Source organism: Oryza brachyantha, chromosome 9 (genome assembly GCF_000231095.2).
Source record: "Oryza brachyantha chromosome 9, ObraRS2, whole genome shotgun sequence".
Classification (NCBI taxonomy): Eukaryota; Viridiplantae; Streptophyta; class Magnoliopsida; order Poales; family Poaceae; genus Oryza; species Oryza brachyantha.
The window spans coordinates 8,111,206-8,132,587 of record NC_023171.2 but is presented as its reverse complement, the minus strand read 5'-3'; the positions used below and the strand labels follow the sequence as shown (position 1 = coordinate 8,132,587).

The following is a 21,382-nucleotide window of genomic DNA, read 5'->3' as shown; positions in this document are numbered from 1 at the left end:
TTTAATAATAAACTTTGAACCTATTATGAGAAAAAAAAACGAAAAGGAAAGATTACAGCGCCATCTTAGGTGGCATGGCATGGTGTAAACAAGATAATGTTAAAATTTGGGTGAATCAAATTGCAACGCAATCTATAGATCGAAGAAGGCTTAAGATTTGTGGGCTCAGCTGCATTAATATTATGACCCTAATTGAGAAGCTTATGTTAGTTATAGCTGCTCTTAAAATCTTTGATTTCTCAAAATAGTCAAAATTATTACTCTAGATTGTGATACTTAGTATTTGTAAAATCCAAAAATAAACTAGTGCCCGCTAGAAAATTGTAGCCTTTTAAACTCTCGTCAACTTTTACTCAAAACTCTGGCACTCTTATCTTTTCGCTTCTGTTTATATTTATAAATCAAAATTGAATTTGCAACCTTAAATTTAGAGTTAATTTCATAATTTCTTTATCATAGTTTATTTTTTAGCCAAAACTTTTAGATCACTAAGAACACATACATAAAAATTTTATTCATAAATTATTTTTTATTTACAAATATGTGTTTGTATTTTTTCCATGAAAAAGCTAAATGATTACCACTAGTTATTCAAAACAGTCATTTGAGAATGGATGTAGCAGTGTAACTAAGCATCTTATTTACTCCATTATAGCTAAGTGTCAATAGGAAGCTAGAGGGCGACTTACACCTTTTATGTCCAATATAAGAGGTCAATATCAAGCTAACTACATAAGCCACAGCATGCTGGACTATAATTAATCCCTAAATGGAAGATAAAACACCTATATAACAAATAGGGGTATTTTGGCCAATTTACACTAAGCCCTTTGTGCCTATAAAATCCTTGCCTTCTCCAAACTCAAGACTTTACCCACAGAAGCACAGTTCATAGATTAATACGCAATCAGGTCCCTGGAAGAAATTTTTTATAGATTAATAAGCAAACAGGTCCCTGAAAGAAATTTTTTTACAGTTTAGTCCCTTCGCCGCCGCTGGCCTGCTTCTCCGGCCACCGTGCATTGAGCAACCTTGGCCTGGAAAACCTCCTCCCGCGCATCCCCACCGGCGGCGGCGGCGGAGGCATGGGGTTCTCTTTGCACCCCATGAAGACGTCCACGCGCTTGCTGTGGAGCACCAGCTTCTTCCGCCACAAGTTCCCGGCCATCGCCGTCGCCGTCGCCATCGCCGCGTTCTAGCTCAGCCCCGGCAAAGCCGGTGACCTCCAGTGTTTCAAGAGGAGGTAGAGGAGCGTGTAGATACTATAGATATATTTGCAGTTTGAAGACGAGGTGGAGGGGCGTACTTGTGCAGCATGGACTCCGGTCGCCTCGCGTTCAGCTCCGCCGCCGCGGCGCCGTGTCGGGTCGCCGGCGCGGGTGGCGGGCAGATGCTGCTCTTTGGCGGCCATGGCGGCTTTCTCGGAGGTGAGACACCCGCCGGGTGCGGATTCAGATCGATGGCTCTAGCTAGCTTGGAACGCGTTGCTTTACTTACGTGTGCGTGGTATATGTAACCTGCTGCCGCAGGCTCGCCGGCGGTGGCCGGCGTGGAGGACGCAGAGCGGCGGCGGAAGAGGCCGTTCCTGACGACGTCGCACAAGGAGCTCGAGCTCCAGCTGGACCTCGTCGAGGAGCTGTACGGCGTCGGCCTGGACGAGCAAGGGTCGTCGTCGTCGGAGGCGGCGGCGGCGAGGACGAAGCGGCGACTGACGGCGGAGCAGGTGCGAGCGCTGGAGCGGAGCTTCGAGGAGGAGAAGCGGAAGCTGGAGCCGGAGCGGAAGAGCGAGCTGGCGCGGCGGCTGGGGATCGCGCCGCGGCAGGTGGCCGTGTGGTTCCAGAACCGCCGCGCGCGGTGGAAGACGAAGCAGCTCAAGCTCGACTTCGACCGCCTCAGGGCCGCCCACGACGAGCTCCTCGCCGGACGCGACGCGCTCCTCGCCGACAACGAAAGCCTCCGGTCGCAGGTGATCACGTCACTCTCACTCGTGCCACTAATTAATTAAGGCCTCATTTTAACACAAGAATTTCCTCTTTCTTTTCCTGAGGTTAAACATAGGAATTTCCGTACGATATATTTTATCAATTACAGATTTACAGTACTCCTTTTGGTTTCTTAACTGACGTCGTTAAACATATGTTTGAGCATCTGTATTACTTTAAGAAACCATATATTATCATTTATATTTTTATGATTTATGTTATCATTAAGTAGATTTTAAGCATGAGTTATATTTTTTTACATGTGGCTGACTCCGGTGCATTTTACTGGTAGTAGAATTTAATCCATACCGTTGATCTATTTTTATCCGACAGCTATAATTAAATTACACTACCAACAATATTAGGTGCAGTAAAAATTTGAAATGGTGATATCGTCCTTTTTTATTGTGATCTTTATTGCAAAAAAATAAAATTACAAAATATTGCTAATCAAGTAATTAACAAAGTACAAAACTACCCTTTTTCTAGGTAATATAATATTACAAGTAAACAGAGAGTTGCCCTTTTTACATATTTATAAAAAGTTAAATAAACAAATGATATATGAAAGTCAACGGTATCAAACATAAAAAAACAGATGTCGTGTCATATACATATTAGGGGATTGATTTTCTCGTGTTACAAACAGGGCTTAACATATCCTTTTGTATTTAGTGCTTCATGGAAAATTAAACAACTGTGAATTTGTGAAAATATAAAAACTATAGATCGATATTGAAGATTTTGTCCATATAAAATAAGTAGTTTAATTTCAACAAGGGAAAACTTTATATTATTTGAGTTGACAACTTATAATAATTAAGAAATATGATATATATATATATATATATATATATATATATATATATATATATATATATATATATATATAGAGAGAGAGAGAGAGAGAGAGAGAGAGAGAGAGAGTTGGAGAGGATGATAGATACATCGGGGGAGTTGTGGGGCACCAATGATTAAATTCTAGTGCCCACATACATTATATATGGGAGAGTGTTTAATGGAAATTTATTATATTGTTGGTTTCTGTTTATTTGAGAATCTGATAAGAGGTGTATGTGAAGGTGTTAGTGGTGGGCATATGCAGTGGTGTATGTTCAAATTGTAAAAAAAATGATATCATGATGTCTGCTTTACGATAAGCGTTGAGTGGCTCGTCACAAGGGCAATTTCATATGGATTATTATGAAAAAAATAAAAATTTTGAATTTATTTCTTCTGAATTTTGATTTTTTTACTAAATCGAACAAGTTCCAATGAATTAAAAAAAGGAATTTCCGAACCAAATTTCAAGCACTGGTCATAGGTCACGAACTCACAATCTGGCCAATTAAAATTTGAAAGGCACATTGGATTCTTACTGTCTAACCATCATTGTTGAATAGATATAACATGATATTATGATGGCCTTGAATGACGACGACGACGACGACGATAATAATAATAATAATAATAATAATAATAATAATAATAATAATAATAATAATAATAATAATAATAATAATAATAATAATAATAACAACAACAACAACAACAACGTACTGTCAGCCGTGTAAAACAAACTGATATGAAGGATTAATGACATGGATCGAGAGAAGTACAAGGGGAAGGAGATTGCGGTACATATATTGTGCGTTGATGAGAATAGACCACCTTTTAGAAAATTAAATTTATGTTATATATACCACTTATATAGAGTATTATCAATAGAACCAAGTCATTAATTTCATAAAGCCATTGCAAATAACTAAATAAGCAGTACAATATATAGATTGGAGCTATCATTTTTAGAAAATGGACTAATTAGAACTATCCAAATAATCATTCATGCACTTAAAATTTATGAATAATTGACAATTAATTTATGGGCATCAACGGTGCTTCCCTTTGACATATGAAAACACCGTCTTGAACCTCTATAAAATGGAACGACGGTATACGTATGACGCTCGTCGTACGAGCCGTGTACGAAGTGACAGTCACCGGCGCGCACGGCACTGCTTCCGTCCGTGGCCGCGCGCACGACGTGCGTCGTATGTGAAGTATTTTTCCTATAAAATGTGACATGCTAAATTATTATCCATTTCTACTTTTCACTCAACATTTAATGGTATCTGTAAAAGGAATTTTGGTCATGACGTAATTATGCCACGTGGCAGGTGATCCTATTAACCGAGAAACTGCAAGCCAATGGGAAGTCGCCGTCGCCGGCGCCGGCGAACCAAACCGCCGTGCCAACCACACATGCTACAGTACGGGCAGCTGGAAGCCCTCATTATCAGCTCGAAGAAGGCGGCCCCTACGCGGGGAGCACCACCACGGCCGGCGGCGACGCGATGCCTTCGCCGGCGGCACTTCTGGTCCGCGGCAGCCCGGAGTCCTACTTCGCCGGCGCTCGCTCGCCGCCATCGTCGGAGGAGGAGGAGGACGGCTGCGGCGTCAGCGACGACGACCCCTCCTCCTCGGCCGCCTTGCTCTCGGGCGCTGTGCTCGTCGGCGCCTCCGGCTTTGAGCACGCCGTGGCGCCGGCGCCGGCGCCGGCAACGGCGACGGTGGCGGCGGACGACGAGGCGCCGCTAAGCAGCTGGGAGTGGTTCTGGAACTGATCTATAATTGGGCTTTTATATGTTAAATTCAAAAATATATAATGGATTTTTTTATGATTGATTACTAGCACCACGACATTAATGTATGATTAATTAAACATATTAAAATTAAGGTCGGATTTTTTTTTCAATTTTGAGTGTAATCAAATGCAATCTTGAAGGAAGGTCACAATGTTTATGCACAAATTACCTGGGCTGAAATTGATATCTGGCCTGACGGAAGAAGTTTTTTTAGCACACGGGTGTATATACATTTGTTGCTTGCATGTTATCTAAGTAGTTATCAAAAAATATGAAAAAAAATTTACAAGATAGTTTGATATGAGTTATAACACTCCACCAACATGCAAGTTTAAATTTAACTTCTACAAGTTGTAGGAAAAATAAAAAATAATTATGAATATGCGTATACTTAAGTTTCAGTTTTGTTTGTGCTTTTGCTACAACTTATAAAAGTTAAATTTAAACTTGCATGTTTGTAAAGTAATATAACTCATATTAATCTATCTTATCAATTTTTTTATATTTTTATGACTATTTAGATGGCATGCAAGCACACGGGTATATATACACCCGTGTGCTAAAAACTGTTTCTCCTGGCCTAAAATGAACCCAACAAAGAAATGGCAACCATAAGGCCTCCCCATGTACAAATTTTAGTCCAACCCAAGTCGCATGTGTATTTGCCACTATATAATCCTCGTCTTTTGTTTACCTTTACTAATGACTATGTAGTCCGGCCCAATTTGCGTTGGTAAAGACAGTCATCAGTTCATGAAAAATAACAAATCCTCCTCGGTGAGCTTTTTGGACCTTCTCAGGTGATCTCAAAAATGAAACCGGAGTGTTAATACGATCGGTTTTTGCTTCACCCCCCAAAAAAAAATTACTACTTCGTATCTTTTTGTTCTTTATTTTTCTCAATTTTGAGATCTGGAATGTAAGTTTTCATGAAACCTTTCGGCTGTATATATCCACTTGTGGATATAGAGTCCGGATTTCTATCAAATATTAAAATGATAGGGCCAAAAGTTTGGTGTTCAAAACACAATAAATTGATGATACAACTCCTAACTCTCAATAAGAAAGGTCAAGCTTTTTCGTTACTATCAATGCCATCGTAGTGAAAGGCCCCGCCTCGCCTTCATTGTCATCTTGAACCACATAAACCTATACATCCTCTACATTAAAATGCATCAGCACGGAGAGTATTAGCATATTGTGGTGATATTCTTTTTATAGATGAAGATAAAAATATTTTTTTTCTATTTTTATAATACATATTTGATGGATTCACATATGGGCCCGTCGAGGGATGGACCACCTATCAGTGGTTGTGATAGTATTATCATAGAGTATGAAATTAATTGCTACAGAGTTAAAAGTTTATTTTAAAAATATAAAATAATAAACTTTTATATAATTTTTTTAAAAAAAATATGTCCGTTTAGCAGATGGGAGACAGCCATGCAAAATCAAAGTGTGTGTAAAAGAACATAGCACTGTGTGCTACCATCCTACCGTGCTACGTGGCAGCACTGTGGCACCAATACTACTTTGGGTTGTACAAACTGAAGACACCACGCGTTGCCGCCGATAATAGATACAGAAAGGACACGGATTTGTAAAACATATATCTATAAAAATAACTATTAGCTTTTTAAGTATATAATTTGTTTTTTCAGGAGCATATTCATGTGTGCTTAGACTATATTATTTTTTATCATTGTTTTTGTCAGAATTTTGAAATGGATTGTTTGCTCCATGTTCAAAAAATATGGTTCTAAAAACATTCTCGAGCTGCATTGCTTTCTTAGGCCACTTGTTTTAAGCTATTTGTGAAGAGTGTTTTTTAAAATACTAACTTATTATGTTAATCAACTGAACATCAAAGTGATAAGGCACCTAACAATCACTTTCAAATGGGTCTTAGCTCGTAAGATTTCTTGTGCTCAAATCTTCTTGTTTTCATATTCCAAACATGGATTTTGTTGCACAAATATGATATTAAACCAATCAATAATCCATTCTAAATATAAAACTAAAATTTTTCATTTATATATCACTCATATCCAATTCAAGTTGGGTGTGTGTGCTCCATTTGTTAAAAATATAGCTACATGTCCCGTTCAATTTTTCTCAAAAATATAGTACATGTACACCTATTGCATTATTTTAACCGATCACAGCCATCTTTTATTAAATTTTTCTAAGTACTTTATCATATAAACTAACCATAATCATATCTCATCATTTAGTTTTACTTTATATATGTTCTTCCCTATGTAAAAACCATAAGACCTTATATTTTAATAAGGACCGATGAGGTAATTAAATTAAAAATAGGCTGACAAATTTTAGTAAGATAGAACACTGCGGTATATTTTGAAAATATCTTGCTTTTTAACTCATGCCACATGTATTATCATTAGTCATGTAAATATATTTGGTATTTCAATCGCTTAATTTCTCCCATCATATAGAATAGCGTGAAAACAGAAACAAATGAACATGGCGATTTTTTGCTAAAATCAAGCTAAACTTATATTTTGGTTAAACCTAATTAACTATAAAAGTACCATCTTATGAACATGCTGAACAGTGAAGGAATCAAACGGTTACGGGGGTAGATGAACAGTGCAATACTGAAAACAGATGAGACAGTGAAACAGTGAAACTCTTGCATGACAGCCGGCCACGGCCCTGTCCGTGCTTATGTTTGTGGAAAAAAAAATTGGAAACTATATAGTTTTCAGAGATATGTACAACGACCTTTTCACGTGATGTTTTTTTTATTCCACACTTCCAGTAAAAAATCAGGTTGCGCGGTCGGATTAGCAATCCTGAGAAACTTGTCAAACTATTACCCCATTTTCTGCATTGGATTTGACGTGTCAGGTAGCAAGTAGCATCATTGCCTGTTTCGGCTCACTTGGGGGTGTTTAGTTCCAAATTTTTTTTCCAAAAAACATCACATCGAATTTTTGACATCTAAATAAAACATTAAATATATATAAACATTAAAACTAATTACACGGTTATGGAGGAAATAGTGAGACGAATCTTTTGAGCCTAATTAGGACGTGATTTGCCATAAGTGCTACAGTAACCAAGATGTGCTAATGACGGATTAATTAGACTCAAAAGATTCGTCTCGCGGTTTCCAGGCGAAATCTGAAATTTGTTTTATAATTAGACTACGTTTAATACTTCAAATGTATGTTTAAAATTTTGATGTGATATTTTTAAAAAAATTTTGCAAACTAAACAAGGCTCGCTTGATTGCTCCGAGCAATTAAGCAACAAACTACAGGAATGTTAAATATTTTCATATTTTTGGCACACCGCGTTAAATTTGTTTCAAATACTCCCTCCATCTCAAAATTAATTTATTTTTTGGTTTTTAAGGATAATGTTTGACTATTTATCTTATTAATATTTTTATAATTAATATTTGTTTATTGTTATTAGATCATAAAATATAACTTACTTATCTCTATTGGCGTTTGGATCTACGTTTGACCTTTTGTTTTATTCAAACATTTTATGAAAATATGTAAAATTATAAGTGATGCTCATCATAATAAACTAATTAATAATCATTCAATTTATTTAAATAAGGAAAATGATAATGCTTAAACTCAAAAATCGACCGCATTAAATAATATAAAGCGGAGGGATTACGCGGCAAGATTTATTGCAAAACCATATGGTGTTCACCTCAGCTCAGACGCGAGGATGAGGCCCAATAAGACCCGCTAGGCCGCTAGGGGTCACTGGACACTGAGTAAATTAGTACATTCGTTACGTCATTAACTTATTTATGCATATTTAACTATTTATTTTATTCAAAAAATTTACATGATTATTAATTATTTTTATATCAATCAATTTATTAATTTATTATTAAATATACTTTTATGTGTATATACATATAGCTTTTTTATATATTTTAAATTTTTTTAAATAAGACGAATGGTCAAACGTATATAAAAAAAAGTCAACGGCGTCGAATGTTTAGGAACGGAGGGATTTATTTTTTCAATGTATATAGCCTATACAATATGAGACACCCCAAGAAAAAAATATTGGAGACACTAAGGCCGTCTCTAGCCCAATAAATTACTACATCCGTCTCATATTAAGGTTATTTTTCAGTTTTTAGATACAATGTTTCAACTCTCGTCTTATTTGAAATATTTTTATGATTAATAATTTTATTGTTATTAGATGTTAAAATATGAATAGTACTTTATGTGTAACTAATTTTTAAGTTTTTATACAAATTTTTTAAATAAGACGAATGATCAAAACATTACACTCAAGAATCGAAAAATAAAATTATTATGGATGGCAGTAGCCATCAGCCATTCCAATGTGCTTGTGTGGGCCAAAGAAACATGGCGTGCAAGTTTCAGGTATCCCATATAAAGCCCATCCAAATACATGCGAAGGGCAATAGGCATTTCGTTCGGAAATTCAGATTAAAGTCCCATTTGCAGTTCCAGCGTCTATATTATTTCTTGGCTTTTACGTGCATATTTTTTAAATTATTATAGAATTTATTTTTAAAAAATTTTAATATATGAAATTTCATCATCTTATTTTTCCCCAATTTGGTTTTTAACTTTCTATTATTTAATTTTATCTTTTATGTTATTAAATAGTTATTAAAGATCACATAATTTTTCATCACCGATCTGATCAAGGAACATAACTTCAGTTTAAGCTGTTGATTTTCTAAGTTTGAGCGATCAGGGTCAAGCCCGGCTTGGCCGCGCGCCTGCACAACATGGTGATTGTTTAGGTTTTGTATAAATAAAACCAAACGACACACGAAAAATATTTTATAAATAAAAATTTTATTTATGTATTTATAGCAATCTAAAGCTAAGGCTAAAAAATAAAATTCGATAAAAAAACCCTAAAATCAACTTTAAATTTAAAATTTTAGATTTTTAGTTTGTCCCTACTTTATATAAAGTTAATGTCATTCTCTCTTCTCTCATAAAACCACATCACCTCAATTGTTATTAGCCTTAGGATGATACGTCAAGTGGTACATTAAGCCATATCATCTCAATTGTTTTTAGCCTTATGATAATATATTAAGGATGTAAATTGCATCTCTTCACACCACCTCAATTGTTTTTACCCTTTGGATGATTCATCAAGACTATAAATTGCATTTTTCCCCCTAAAAGATGTACCATACAACTCAATCATTTATAACCTATGAATAATTGATAAGGCACAAAAATATATAAACATATAAAAAAATCTATAGTCAGTAATTTTTAGAATTTATATCTACTATATTATTATATATACAGTTCTCCCACAGTAACGTGCGGATATCCATCTGATAAGCATATAAGCCAGAAGACTCGTATCTCTCACCAAGCGTGAGCGAGGGCAAACCTACCCGGTTGCCGGTGGCGAAGCTACATATAAGAACTGGGGTTCCTAGGAACCCCTTCGAAAAAAATTTTAACTAAAGGTTATAAATTTTCCCCATATATTTATTTCTCCAAGATACCCGTGGCACCCTCTCTATTTCGTTCGAGCTTCGCCCCTACCGGTTGCAAGGTCTGTTTCTCCTCCTAGTCGTGTTTATTCCCTCTTTGCTATTCGGGCATCATGCACATTAGACTATTAGTTTGTCAGATATTCTATAGTGTTGTTAGAGTAGGAGCATCAGATACTTGAAATATTGTTTTTGTTTTTGCAGTGCTACTTTCTGTTGCTCTTTTAACAGTTAGCTAAGCAGTACACCTCTTTTAATAAATATAACTACGAATCTAGACAGGAGGTCTCTTTAAATTTGTATCGTTGAGAGTGGTGTGACTGTACCTATGTGTTCCAAATATATTAATATTGTACACGATTAAATACCATTAGTATTGTTTAATCATGTATATATTGCTATATTCTAATTTCAAAATTAAACTACCATTAGAGTTATTTTAAAGGGTTTTTTTTCTATTTTTAAAAAATAACTTGAGATACTAAAAATTTTAGTATTTATACCTTAAGGTATATCATATCTTAAGGTACTAAAATTTTATATAAAAATTATAGCACCTTGAGATATTCTTTAAGGATGATAAAAAAATCTATTTTTAAATATAAGAGTTTTGACCATGTGTTACCAAACAAATTAAGATTTCACGTTATGAGTGGCAGAGTGGGTGTGGTTGCGTGTTAATATTTTTCTATCATATTTAGTTTGATGGGGGTAGAACCATTGCTGCTTCCAAGATCCAAACAATGCCCGTCAAATATTAGATCAAAAGATGTAGATATCGAACTCTTCGAGCATATGTTTTTTTTGTCACGGACGTCAGAATTTAGAACACTTAGACCTGAGCAGCAAACTCCTGCCGGTCATGGCGGCGGCGTGCAGTCCAGCTGGTCATGGCGTGCAGCTCCCTCACGTCGCCATTTTCCCGTTCATGTCCAGGGGACACACCGTCCCGCTAACCCACCTCGCCCACATCCTCCGACGCCGTGGCCTCGCCGTCGTCACCTTCTTCACCACCCCGGGCAACGCACCGTTCGTCCGGACAGAGCTGGGTGACGATGGCGTCGCTGTCATCGAGCTTCCGTTCCCGAGGCCGCCGGGAGCCGAGTGCGTCGAGGCCCTCGACTCCATGTCCTCGTTACCGGCGTTCGTCGAGGCGGTGTCGGAGCTCCGGCCGCGGCTGGAGGCCGCGCTCGCCGCCATGCGGCCCCGCGTCGGCCTCCTCGTCGCCGACGCGCTCCTGTACTGGGCGCATGACTCCGCCCCCGCGCTCGGCGTCCCGACAGTGGCGTTCTTCGGCGCGAACATGTTCGCGCAAGTCTTGCGGGAAGTGATACTGCGAGACAACCCAGCGAGCATTCTGGCTGACGGCGGCGCCGCGGCGACGTTCCCCGTACCGGAGTTCCCGCGCGTGCAGCTCAAGCTCGCCGACATGCCGGTCCCGTTCAACGACCCTTCGCCGCCGAGTCTGGCCTTAGAGATGGACGCCAAGCTAGGCAGGGCCATCGCCAAAAGCCACGGCCTCATCGTCAACACCTTCGACGCCATGGAAGGCCACTACATCGAGCATTGGGATCGTCACCACGTCGGCCACAGGGCGTGGCCCATCGGGCCTCTATGCCTGGCTCGGGCGGCGCTCTTGCCGTGCAACGGCGCCGGCGCCGGCGCCAGCAAGCCCCCGTGGATGCAGTGGCTGGACGAGAAGGCGGAGGCCGACCGGGCCGTTGTGTACGTCGCGCTCGGCACGATGATGGCCGTCCCGGAACCGCAGCTCAAGGAGATCGCCGTGGGGCTGGATGAAGCCGGCGTTGACTTCCTCTGGGCAGTGCGCCCCAGCGACGCCGACCTCGGCGCCGGCTTCGAGGAGCGCGTGGATGGCAGAGGCATGGTGGTGCGGGGGTGGGTGGACCAATGGCGGATCCTGCAGCACGGCTGCGTGAAGGGCTTCCTCAGCCACGGCGGGTGGAACTCGGCGGTGGAGAGCATCAGCGCCGGAGTGCCGCTGGCGGTGTGGCCAATGGGCGCCGAGCAGCCGCTCAACGCGGTTCTTGCCGCCGACGAGCTGAGCATCGGGGTCAGGGTGAGGGTGCCGGCCGCGGGGACCGGACACGGGCTGGTCCGGAGCGAGGAGATCGCTCGCGTGGCGAGGGAACTGATGATGATGGACGGGGACGTGAAGGGCCCCGGTGCCGAGGCGGCGAGGAACGTCGCCGCGCTGGCGGCGAAGGCGCGGGAGGCGGTGTGCGAGGGCGGCTCGTCGTGGAAGACGCTGGAGGAGATGGTCGCCGCGGTCTGCCTCCCGGCCGACGCCGGTCCAATTCCAACCAAGTAAATGCAGATTTGATTCAGTTTCATAAATAAAACAACGTTTAAATTTTTAGCGGGATTTGCTATACAACAGCCGACTGTTTTTTTTTTCACATATCGGCTGAATTCTAAGCCATCGGATTGTTATCTGAACTGGCAGCTAACGCGGTGACCACATCGATTCCTATGGGAGCTAGCTAGTGATACTGCCCTATTTGATTTTGGTTTGCTTGTTGGGTCTCGATCTAATTGTGCTAAAAATATGGTTGTGAAATATGTCTACTGTTTATTGCTCTGGTGAATGAGGTCCATCTTCAACTGCCGGAAAGTTCTGGTTTATTTTAGCCTCCTAACTTTGTCAATGTGTGCACATTAGTACTTTATTTTATAATTGTTGATTCATCAGCAAAAGCCAAATTAGGGGTTGTTTGGATGACTTTTTTTTAGTCTCTTGTCATATCGGATGTTTGAACATTAATTAGGAATAATAAATATAGATTGATAACAAAACTAATTGCATAAATAAAGGCTATTTCATTAGACAATTTTTTAAGCCTAATTAATCTATGATTAGCAAATGTTACTGTAGCATCGCATTCGCTAATCATTGACTAATAAGGCTCAGTAGATTCTTTTCGCGAAATAGTCTAGAGTATGAGGTGGGCTTATTAATAGTCTATATTTAATATTTTTAATTAATGTCTAAATATTCGATATGACAGTGACTTAAAAAAAAGTTTGGGAGAAACAAACAAGCCCTTAAAGTATAGATATCTCTGTATATACACCCATGGGAGGTCTTGTCCAGTTCTGTTGGAACAAATTTGTTTGATATGCCTAATTACAATACAAAGTGAAAATGCCTAATTTTATTGGCTACTAGTTTTGTTATTTCTATCATTGGAGCAACATCAACGAGATGGAGAGTAGGGGAGGTCTGGGGATTTTTTTTAATTAATTTTTTTGTTGTTATAGGACGTGGAAACGAAGAACGAGTAAAAATACCATGCATGCGCCATATACGATGAAACCAGGATGAAACTAGAAATTTATTAAACATAGAGCTTAACAATAAAATATAATATTTTTATAAATTTTAACTAAAAAATAATAATTTTTCAATGCAATTTTTTAGCCAAGGGCTCCAATGCAATTTTAAAAGACAAAAAGCAAGACACAACAAGCTGGACATCAATGTCTGCCAAGCACGCGGAGGGCGCCGCACGAGTGGGGAGGCGCGTTAGGAGATAGCGACACGTATTCGATCGTACGGATAGAAATTCGGCTGCAACAACAAAAATTTTTACCAAAAGTATTGTATTCCAAATTAATTTCGCGAATCACATCAAATTTGTTTGAAATACACAGAAAATTCCACTGCAATTAAGCACAGCAGCTCAGCTCACTGGCAAGAAGGAAGTGGAGCTCGCGTCATGAAAAGAGCGACCAGCTCAGCTCTGAGAGTGAGCCGCTGCAACCAGGGCGGCGCCGAGACCTGACCCATCGCTGGCCAGCTTGACGACCACCCTCGCCGCCGCCTCCTCTCCGAGCATCTCTTCCAGCGTGCTCTCCATGCGCCGCCGGAACTTGGCGTAGTGTTCGAACAAGCCGCCGTCGACGGCGACGACGGACCTCCTCTCGTCGCCGGGACCGCCTCTCCCGATCTTCCTGAGGATCCCCACGATGCCCGCCGCAGCCAGCCGCGCAGACCTCGTGGCGACGATGTCGCAGATCTCGACGACCATCCTCCTCGTCTCCAGCGACGTGCCTCGGATGTTGAGCCTATCCGCGAGCGTCTTGGCGACAACGGTGAGATCAGGGGTCTCGTCGTGGTGCATCGATGACACGTCGGGGGTCGTGAGGACGAAGCGGGTTCGGAGCTCGGTGCCGCCACCGACGTCGCCGAGGAGCGAGCACCGGGATGATATCTTGAGGAGAACCCTCCTGACGATCTCGCCGAGGTACAGACCGGAGATGAGCTTCTCGTAGGTTTGCTCGCCGGGGTTGAGGCTCTCCTTGTCCAGCGCTCGGTCGTACTCCGTCGTGGGGAGGCATGGCGAGTCGAAGCCGCCCCACTCGGTGTTGATCACCATGATATTCGATGATTTGGGTAGCTGGGAAGGCTCCAGCTTGGCGATGGCGTCTGCGCTCTCGACGTACGCGGCGTTCGTGCCCGTGCCCAGGATGACGGCGGCGACGACGTCGTCGTCGTAGTAGCTGCCGGCGGCGAGCGTCCCGACCGTGTCGTTGATGAGAGCGGACATGCGCATGTGGAGGTTGTGTTTAGACATGGCCGTCTGCAGTGCGGCCACCACGTCCTCGCCGACGGCGTCGTCGACGGAGAACGCCTTGGTCCACCGGATAAGCGTCCCCGACGCGATGGACGTTTGCCGCACGGGGAAGGAGAAGGTGAACCCAAGCTCCCTCTGGCGCTCGCCGTCGGCGTCGTGCCCTTCGTCGGCGACGAACTCGGCCAGCGCGGACGCGACGAACCCGAACAGCCGCTCCGACGTCGCGTCGCCGCCGGACATGAGACGCGGCGGGATCGGCACCTCCCTCGCCACGCGCTCGGCGACGCGGGCCTCCTTCCCGGCGAGCCGCACGCGCAGCACGCGGAAGTTCGTCCCGCCGAGGTCGAGCGCGTAGAACGACCCCTCCTCGCCGCCGTCGGGGAGGCTATCGACGTACGAGACGATCATCTTGACCCTGCTCCCACCCTCCACCGCCAGCCCCGCCTCCATCTCCCCCGCCAACGCCGCCGCCACATCTGCCAGCCGCGTCGCCGGCGTCGCGCACGCCTCCCTGAGCCCGGACACCACCCGCCTCGCCGCCTCCACCGCTGCCGACGACATCTGTGACTGCACACGCCTCTTCTTGCGGAGCCCCCACCAACCGATCGATCGACAACCTTCCACTTGGCGATCGCACGATGGGAACGCGATTGAAGAGAAGGCGGAGAAGGATTTGTAGCGGCGGCAGCGCTCCGTGTCGGAGGAAGCGCCGGATTCCGAATCGGAGGAGACGACGCGTCCGGTGAAAACGGCAACCGCTTCGATGAATTCGGATTCGTTCCCGCGCGATTTTTTTCCCGCGCTGCTATGCCAATGGGCCTGGAAGCAGCGTGGGCCTTGCACTGGACTTGGGCCACGTGGGCTTTTTCTTAGCAATTTGATTCGAAGAATGTAAACCTTGAATATATTTCATAATTTAGTGCGAATTTGTACTGGAATCTCGAGGTAGAGAATCTGAGAATGATTATTAACAAGAAAAAGTATATATTTAATTGAAAGTCTTCTTAAGTATCAACACAAGTTTTGAAATTTGCATAAGTAACTAGACCTGGACAATAGGATCTTACTGGAACCCTTACAAACAAGAAGCTTGAAAAAGATTTTCGTAAGCAACCTTAATGGTCTCTCAACGAATTTGAAGTGTTAATGACTTGAAGGCGAAGCCATGGGTGATTAACCTGGTAGATGGTTGTTGCTCACCCTTTGGCATATCCTGTATATTACTGCAGTCTGCAGAAATCTAATGAGAAAACAGTGATATGCAATGCAGATAGCAAATACAAATATAATTCAATTTTATAATGGAGGTTTGTATGAATAATCTAGCAAATACAAATATAATTCAATTTTATAATGGAGGTTTGTATGAATACTCTAGCAAATACATAGTGCTACATGTGGCCAATTTATCATTAGATTGCACGGGCAATTATTTAGGGAAAGAGGAGCGGTCGGAACTCAAAAGTACTTATGGTTACTTTAAAAAGCGGGATTGAAAAAACAAAGTAATAGAAAATTAAAAATTATAATTTTGGTAACGATACATGTGTAAGACAGATGATCGCAAAAAATAAGAAAAAAATGATCGGTCGTTTGAACAAAACAAAGTAATCGGATAAGACAGAGAGAGATAGACTGGAATTTTCCAAGCAATTGGAGCATTTGCTAATTCCTGTAAAGAGTAATTTTCTCCTCCTTAAATAGATACCATAAGATACATAGATACTATAAGGTACCAGATTTTAAATATAAAATAGTGGTACCTCAAGGATGGAAAAAATGCTCCCTGTAAAACCTACATGCATTGTGCCATTTTTTAGGAATTTCATAGAATCTCGGAAAGACAGAAACTCAAGCTTTTTAAGCTATATAGAAAATTCTCTGTAGGATTTAAATCCTACCCAAATTCTTTAATTGAAATGTGCTCTTATTGGCCGTAGAGGACTACCTAGTTTCGTATATCCTCTCCAACTCCAAGGGATGATCAGTATATTTACAAATAAAAAATAATTTATAAATAAAATTTTGTATATGGATTTTTAACTATCTAAAAACCAATATAAAAAATAAACTTTAGTAAAAAAATCAAATTAACGGGAACATTTAAATTTTATCTTATAAGTATATGCAGAGACAGGTGTGCTCTAGAATCCAAATGCGGCACCATAAAAGTACGACGACCTCTTGCATCCTCATCCAAAACTGGTAAATATCTGTATGTCCAATGACCGGTCCACAACAAAGTCTTTATTTTTATTTTATTTTATTTTTCCTTCTCTGAAACCTGAGGACAACGGAGCATCCATCACTCTTGAACTAAAAAAAAAACAGTCTCGGATCAATCAACTTACACAACCCCAGACTATTAGTATTTTAAAACACGAGAAGTAAGGTTGCTCATGGCTCAGTCACCGTCCACTCCATTTTTCTTAACTATTCCTGCCGTCCCGTGACCCATCACGAGCTGATCGAGACCTGCATCAAAGCCAACGCGAGATCGATCAATCGATCGATGGATGGGTCATGGATCTCACAAGTCACAATTAATTAATACTACCCTGATTGATTAGTATCACTAATCACACACTAATCACCTCGTGTCTGGTCGGTTAACGACACTAACCTCGGTGCAGGCGATCGATCGATCCGGACGGGAACGTTGGCTTCCACTGTATAACCACGGTTTTGCAAAAAATAATTTACGATTAAAAATTTTATATACACGTATATAGCGACAGAGAAACTAAAATATATAAAACAAACCTTAAAAAAATCAATTAAAATTAAGTTTTAAAATTTAGCTTATAAATAAATATCCGCAGGTGTCAAAAGATGCGAGATGGGGGCCACGTCTCCAAGCACGGTCCGCACGGACGCCCTAGCTGGTGTGTGTGGACTGTGGCGGCTACTCCGAGAAAAAATAGTTTAATTTTAGTGTGTGTGTGTGGTGATTAATTAGCGGTATAATCAATTGGCTAATTTGTTCTGCGAGTGTTCCTTGCACGCAATGCCCAGGTGGCTTTAGCAGAGTTAGTCGCGACAAGAAGAGCTGATTTGATCGGATCTACGTGTTAGATTAATCCGTTGCCGACATCAAACCAATAGTGTGCAGTCTGCTGCTGATCTCTCACAAAACAAATGTTGTTATACCTTGGTCATCTTTAAACAAAGAGAGAGAAAAAAAACGCTGTGCTGCTGACACGTCACACGTGAGCACATTAGCAGTTTGCCAGTTTCGGTAGGGCCAAAGAGGAAAGAAAGAAACAAAAATCATTCGTTAACCATGATGGTAAATAAAATTGATAAGTAAGATTACCGGAGTAAAAATAATTAGTAACAGCGCCCACCGTGGGGCTCGAACCCACGACCACAAGGTTAAGAGCCTTGCGCTCTACCGACTGAGCTAGACGGGCTTTGCCGTTCTCTGTTGATGAAATTTTTCTACAATTTCGTTTTACCTTCTTACAGCTAAGAATGTTCCAAACAGCATGGCGTCCAAAAAAAACCGTAGGTGCATCACCACCTGGGGCAATGGAGATCAAAAGATTCAGAACTGTTGGCACACCACATGCTGCATTCTTTTCTTATTCGTAAAGGATCAACAACTTAAAAATCACTTGATTACTGACATATCGAACCAAAAACTCTAAACTCATATACTAGTAATAAATACTGATATTATATCTTTGAATCATACCAGTAATAAATATTGATATTATATCTTTGAATTCCTTTGGAGTTTGGAAGCGCACGCATCACCTGTTCCAATCACAGTCTGATCCCAACCCAACGACGGATCGGCCGTGTCCTCATGTGCGTGAACAGTCACCACGCATTGCTGCAAACCTCATCATCACACTGAACAGAACACAAAACCAAACTTTGCCAGCGAATATTTACACAAAAAAACGCATCTCACACTATTACTCGTACAGTAATTTTCTTTCTCTACTGTTCATCATGTGTGTACGTGAACGCAGTTCATCCAACGTAAAATTAAAAGGATATAACGACTGATATGTGGGTTCCATTGTCTATGGATCGACATATAGTTCCTCTAAGATTTACAACGTATGTCCTAGATCACGTATCAATTGCTGAGTCCTCTAACTTTTCTATATGTCATAAGATGTTTTTTCGTGTGTATGTACGAGACTATGAGTAACTTTGTACGTAAAGTGAAGCGTAACAAAGGAGAAAATGGGAGAACCAAAATTCGATCTCGGCTCTTCGAAAACGCGAGCTGATCGAGATCGTGACGAGAGAAAAAATTACGAGCACGTAGGGGTGTGTTTTTGTGTGGGTTAACTTGTCGCCGGCCGCTATAGCACGCGAACGACACGGTCGCCGGCGTCCGACGGTGCCGGCGGCGTGGGCGACGGCGCCATCTCGTAATGCCGGTGGATCTCGTTGAGGAGCGCCCGCGCCTTCTTGCTCGTCTGCGGGGCGCCGTCGGCGACGAGGGAGTAGAGCGACGGCGTCAGCCCCGGCATCCGCCCAAGAAGGGCCACCACCTTGGCGCCGCCGTGCCGGCAGAGCGAGACGAGCAGCGCCACGCCGTGGTCTTTCGCGGACCGGGATGAGGCGGCGGCGAGGGACTCGGCGACGCGGGCGACGAGACCCGGCTGCGAGAGGATGGCGAGCGCGCCCGGTGGCTGCTCGGCGATCCTCGCCAGCAGCGCGATGCTGTCCCCGGCGAGGTCGTCGCGGTCGCTGGACAGCAGGGCGGCGAGCGCCGACACGGCGCCGGCGGCGATGGCCCTGCCGTGGTTGGCCGCGCACTGGAGCAGCCCGTACAGGCTTACCATGGCGTTCTTCCGGCCGCGGTACGCGCCGTCCCGGATGAGCTGGACCAGCGTCGGGATCGCCTCCGGGATGCGACCGATCTCCTCGGCGGAGTCAGGGCTCGACGAGAGGTAGAAGAGGACGGCCGCCGCGTTCTGCTGCGCCTCGGCCTTGGCGCCGACGTTGATGACGTCGACGACGAGGCCGACGCCGCCGACCTCGACGATGGCCATCCGGCCGGCGGGGTGCTTCGAGAGGTTCAGCAGCGACGCCACGGCATTGTCCTGCACGGCCGCGTCGGTGGAGGAGAGGAGGCATAGCATCCACGGCACGGCGTTGGCGTCGACGAGGCACGCCCGGTAGAACACGCTGTGCTTCGACAGCTTGCGTGCCTCCGACGTCGCCTTCCTCCGCTCCTCCGTCGACCCCCTCGAGAGCTGCGCGACGATGTACGCGACGGCGAGGCGCGCGGCTCCCGCGGCGGCAGGGCCGAACGGCACGGATGTGTTCGCGATGGCGCCGTGGCGGTGGCCGGCAGCGGCGCTCGGCTCAGGAAGGGTGACGCCGTTGCTGAGTAGCATCCTCTCGACGATCCCGCGGAGAGCAGCGTTCGGGACGACGTCGGCGGTGCGGAGCCTCTCGCCGGTGACCGGGCACGTGCGGCACCCGGACTTCATCCACCGAGTGATCGACGCCCGGTCGTAGGTCTGGCCGGTGGACACGGTCACCGGATCGGTCATGAGGTCGAGAGTGATCGGGCACTGAAGAGCATCCGGTCTGATCCACTCCGGGCACCTCGCCGGCGTCGTCGCTGCCGCCTGCGATTTGTTGGAGTCAATGTGATCGAACAGCACGACGCGGCAATACACAAGGAACGCCATCAAGCTATTCATGACGACAACGTCGTTGCTGTTCTCGTCGCCGGCGTCCAGCCGCGCGCACAGCTCGCTCTCCAAGAAGGCGATCTCCTCTGAGCACTCCGACCAGCTCCCGACCCTGACCCGGCGGAGCACCCGCTTCACGTCCTCGGGGTCCGGCGCGACGCCGTCCTTAAACTGTTCGAGGATAGACCGCACGCTCCGCGCCGCGCGTTCGTCGGCGCCGTCGGGCCGCACCCAGGCGGGCCACGCCTGCTTCGATACGAGCCGCGCGAGCTCCCCGGCCTCCACCGACGCATCCGCGACGCCCCGCGGCAGCGCATCCATGGCAGCGGCGACGGACCCAAGAGCCAGCCGGAGCTCCGACGCCACCAGCGCGGCGTTCACGAGCACCCACAGCCGCGCCCCGCGCCGCGCGCAGTCGGTGAGCAGGAACCGCAGCTTCTGCATGGCCACGTGCAGCTCCGTCAGCCCAAGCACCGCGGAAGGCGGAACAGCCGTCTCCTCCTCCGCCGCGACGGCCTCCCGGAGCTCCTCGAGGAAAGCCAGCAGGATCCCGGCGAGCCGCACGACCGTGCGCACGCCGCGGCGGAGCACGGGGAAAGCGTCGACGTCGCAGGCAGGACGCCCGGCCACATCGGCCACAAGGGAGACCAGCGAGGCGAGCAGCGGCGCCGGCGTGATGCCCTCGCACGGGTAGACCGCCGGAAGGCAGAGGAGCCGGCGGCGCTTGGGCTTGCTCGGCGGCGGCGGCGACGACGACGACGACATGAGGTGAAGGAGGCCGGCGGGAGCATAAAATGGTAAAAGAGAAGGTTCGAGCGAGGTGGCCGTAAATCGCAGCGAGCGACGGTATATATAGCGCGATCGGTACACGTGTTGCCGGGAGGAGGCAGAGGGGTTTAGATGGCGACACGTGTCTCTGTGGACACGTGGAGGGCGATGAGTGCACGGCTTCCCGGATAATGGCTGGAAGCCTGTGTCCTCGTCC

General features: G+C 44.5%; 4 protein-coding genes and 1 non-coding gene across 5 annotated transcripts; 2 read left to right on the top strand and 3 right to left on the bottom strand.

The window, feature by feature from the left end:
* The first annotated feature begins 889 nt into the window (after window positions 1-889).
* LOC102713768 (homeobox-leucine zipper protein HOX25-like) lies at window positions 890-4,814 on the top strand. Its single transcript, XM_006661120.3, has 3 exons — window positions 890-1,427; window positions 1,530-1,966; window positions 4,160-4,814. Exons 1-3 carry the CDS (start codon window positions 1,316-1,318, stop codon window positions 4,604-4,606), a joined length of 996 nt encoding a protein of 331 aa, XP_006661183.1. The 5' UTR covers window positions 890-1,315; the 3' UTR covers window positions 4,607-4,814.
* A 6,181-nt stretch (window positions 4,815-10,995) lies between these two features.
* Window positions 10,996-12,462, top strand: LOC102713491 (UDP-glycosyltransferase 90A1-like). The gene has a single exon (XM_040527327.1). It carries the CDS (start codon window positions 10,996-10,998, stop codon window positions 12,460-12,462), a length of 1,467 nt encoding a protein of 488 aa, XP_040383261.1.
* Window positions 12,463-13,820: 1,358 nt separating this feature from the next.
* Window positions 13,821-15,289, bottom strand: LOC102713210 (hexokinase-1-like). The gene has a single exon (XM_006661119.2). It carries the CDS (start codon window positions 15,287-15,289, stop codon window positions 13,889-13,891), a length of 1,401 nt encoding a protein of 466 aa, XP_006661182.1. The 3' UTR covers window positions 13,821-13,888.
* Window positions 15,290-18,068: 2,779 nt separating this feature from the next.
* TRNAK-CUU lies at window positions 18,069-18,141 on the bottom strand. Its single transcript has one exon. It is a non-coding gene; the product is annotated as a tRNA-Lys (tRNA).
* A 459-nt stretch (window positions 18,142-18,600) lies between these two features.
* Window positions 18,601-20,841, bottom strand: LOC102712933 (U-box domain-containing protein 18). The gene has a single exon (XM_040527687.1). It carries the CDS (start codon window positions 20,839-20,841, stop codon window positions 19,051-19,053), a length of 1,791 nt encoding a protein of 596 aa, XP_040383621.1. The 3' UTR covers window positions 18,601-19,050.
* Window positions 20,842-21,382: the final 541 nt, after the last annotated feature.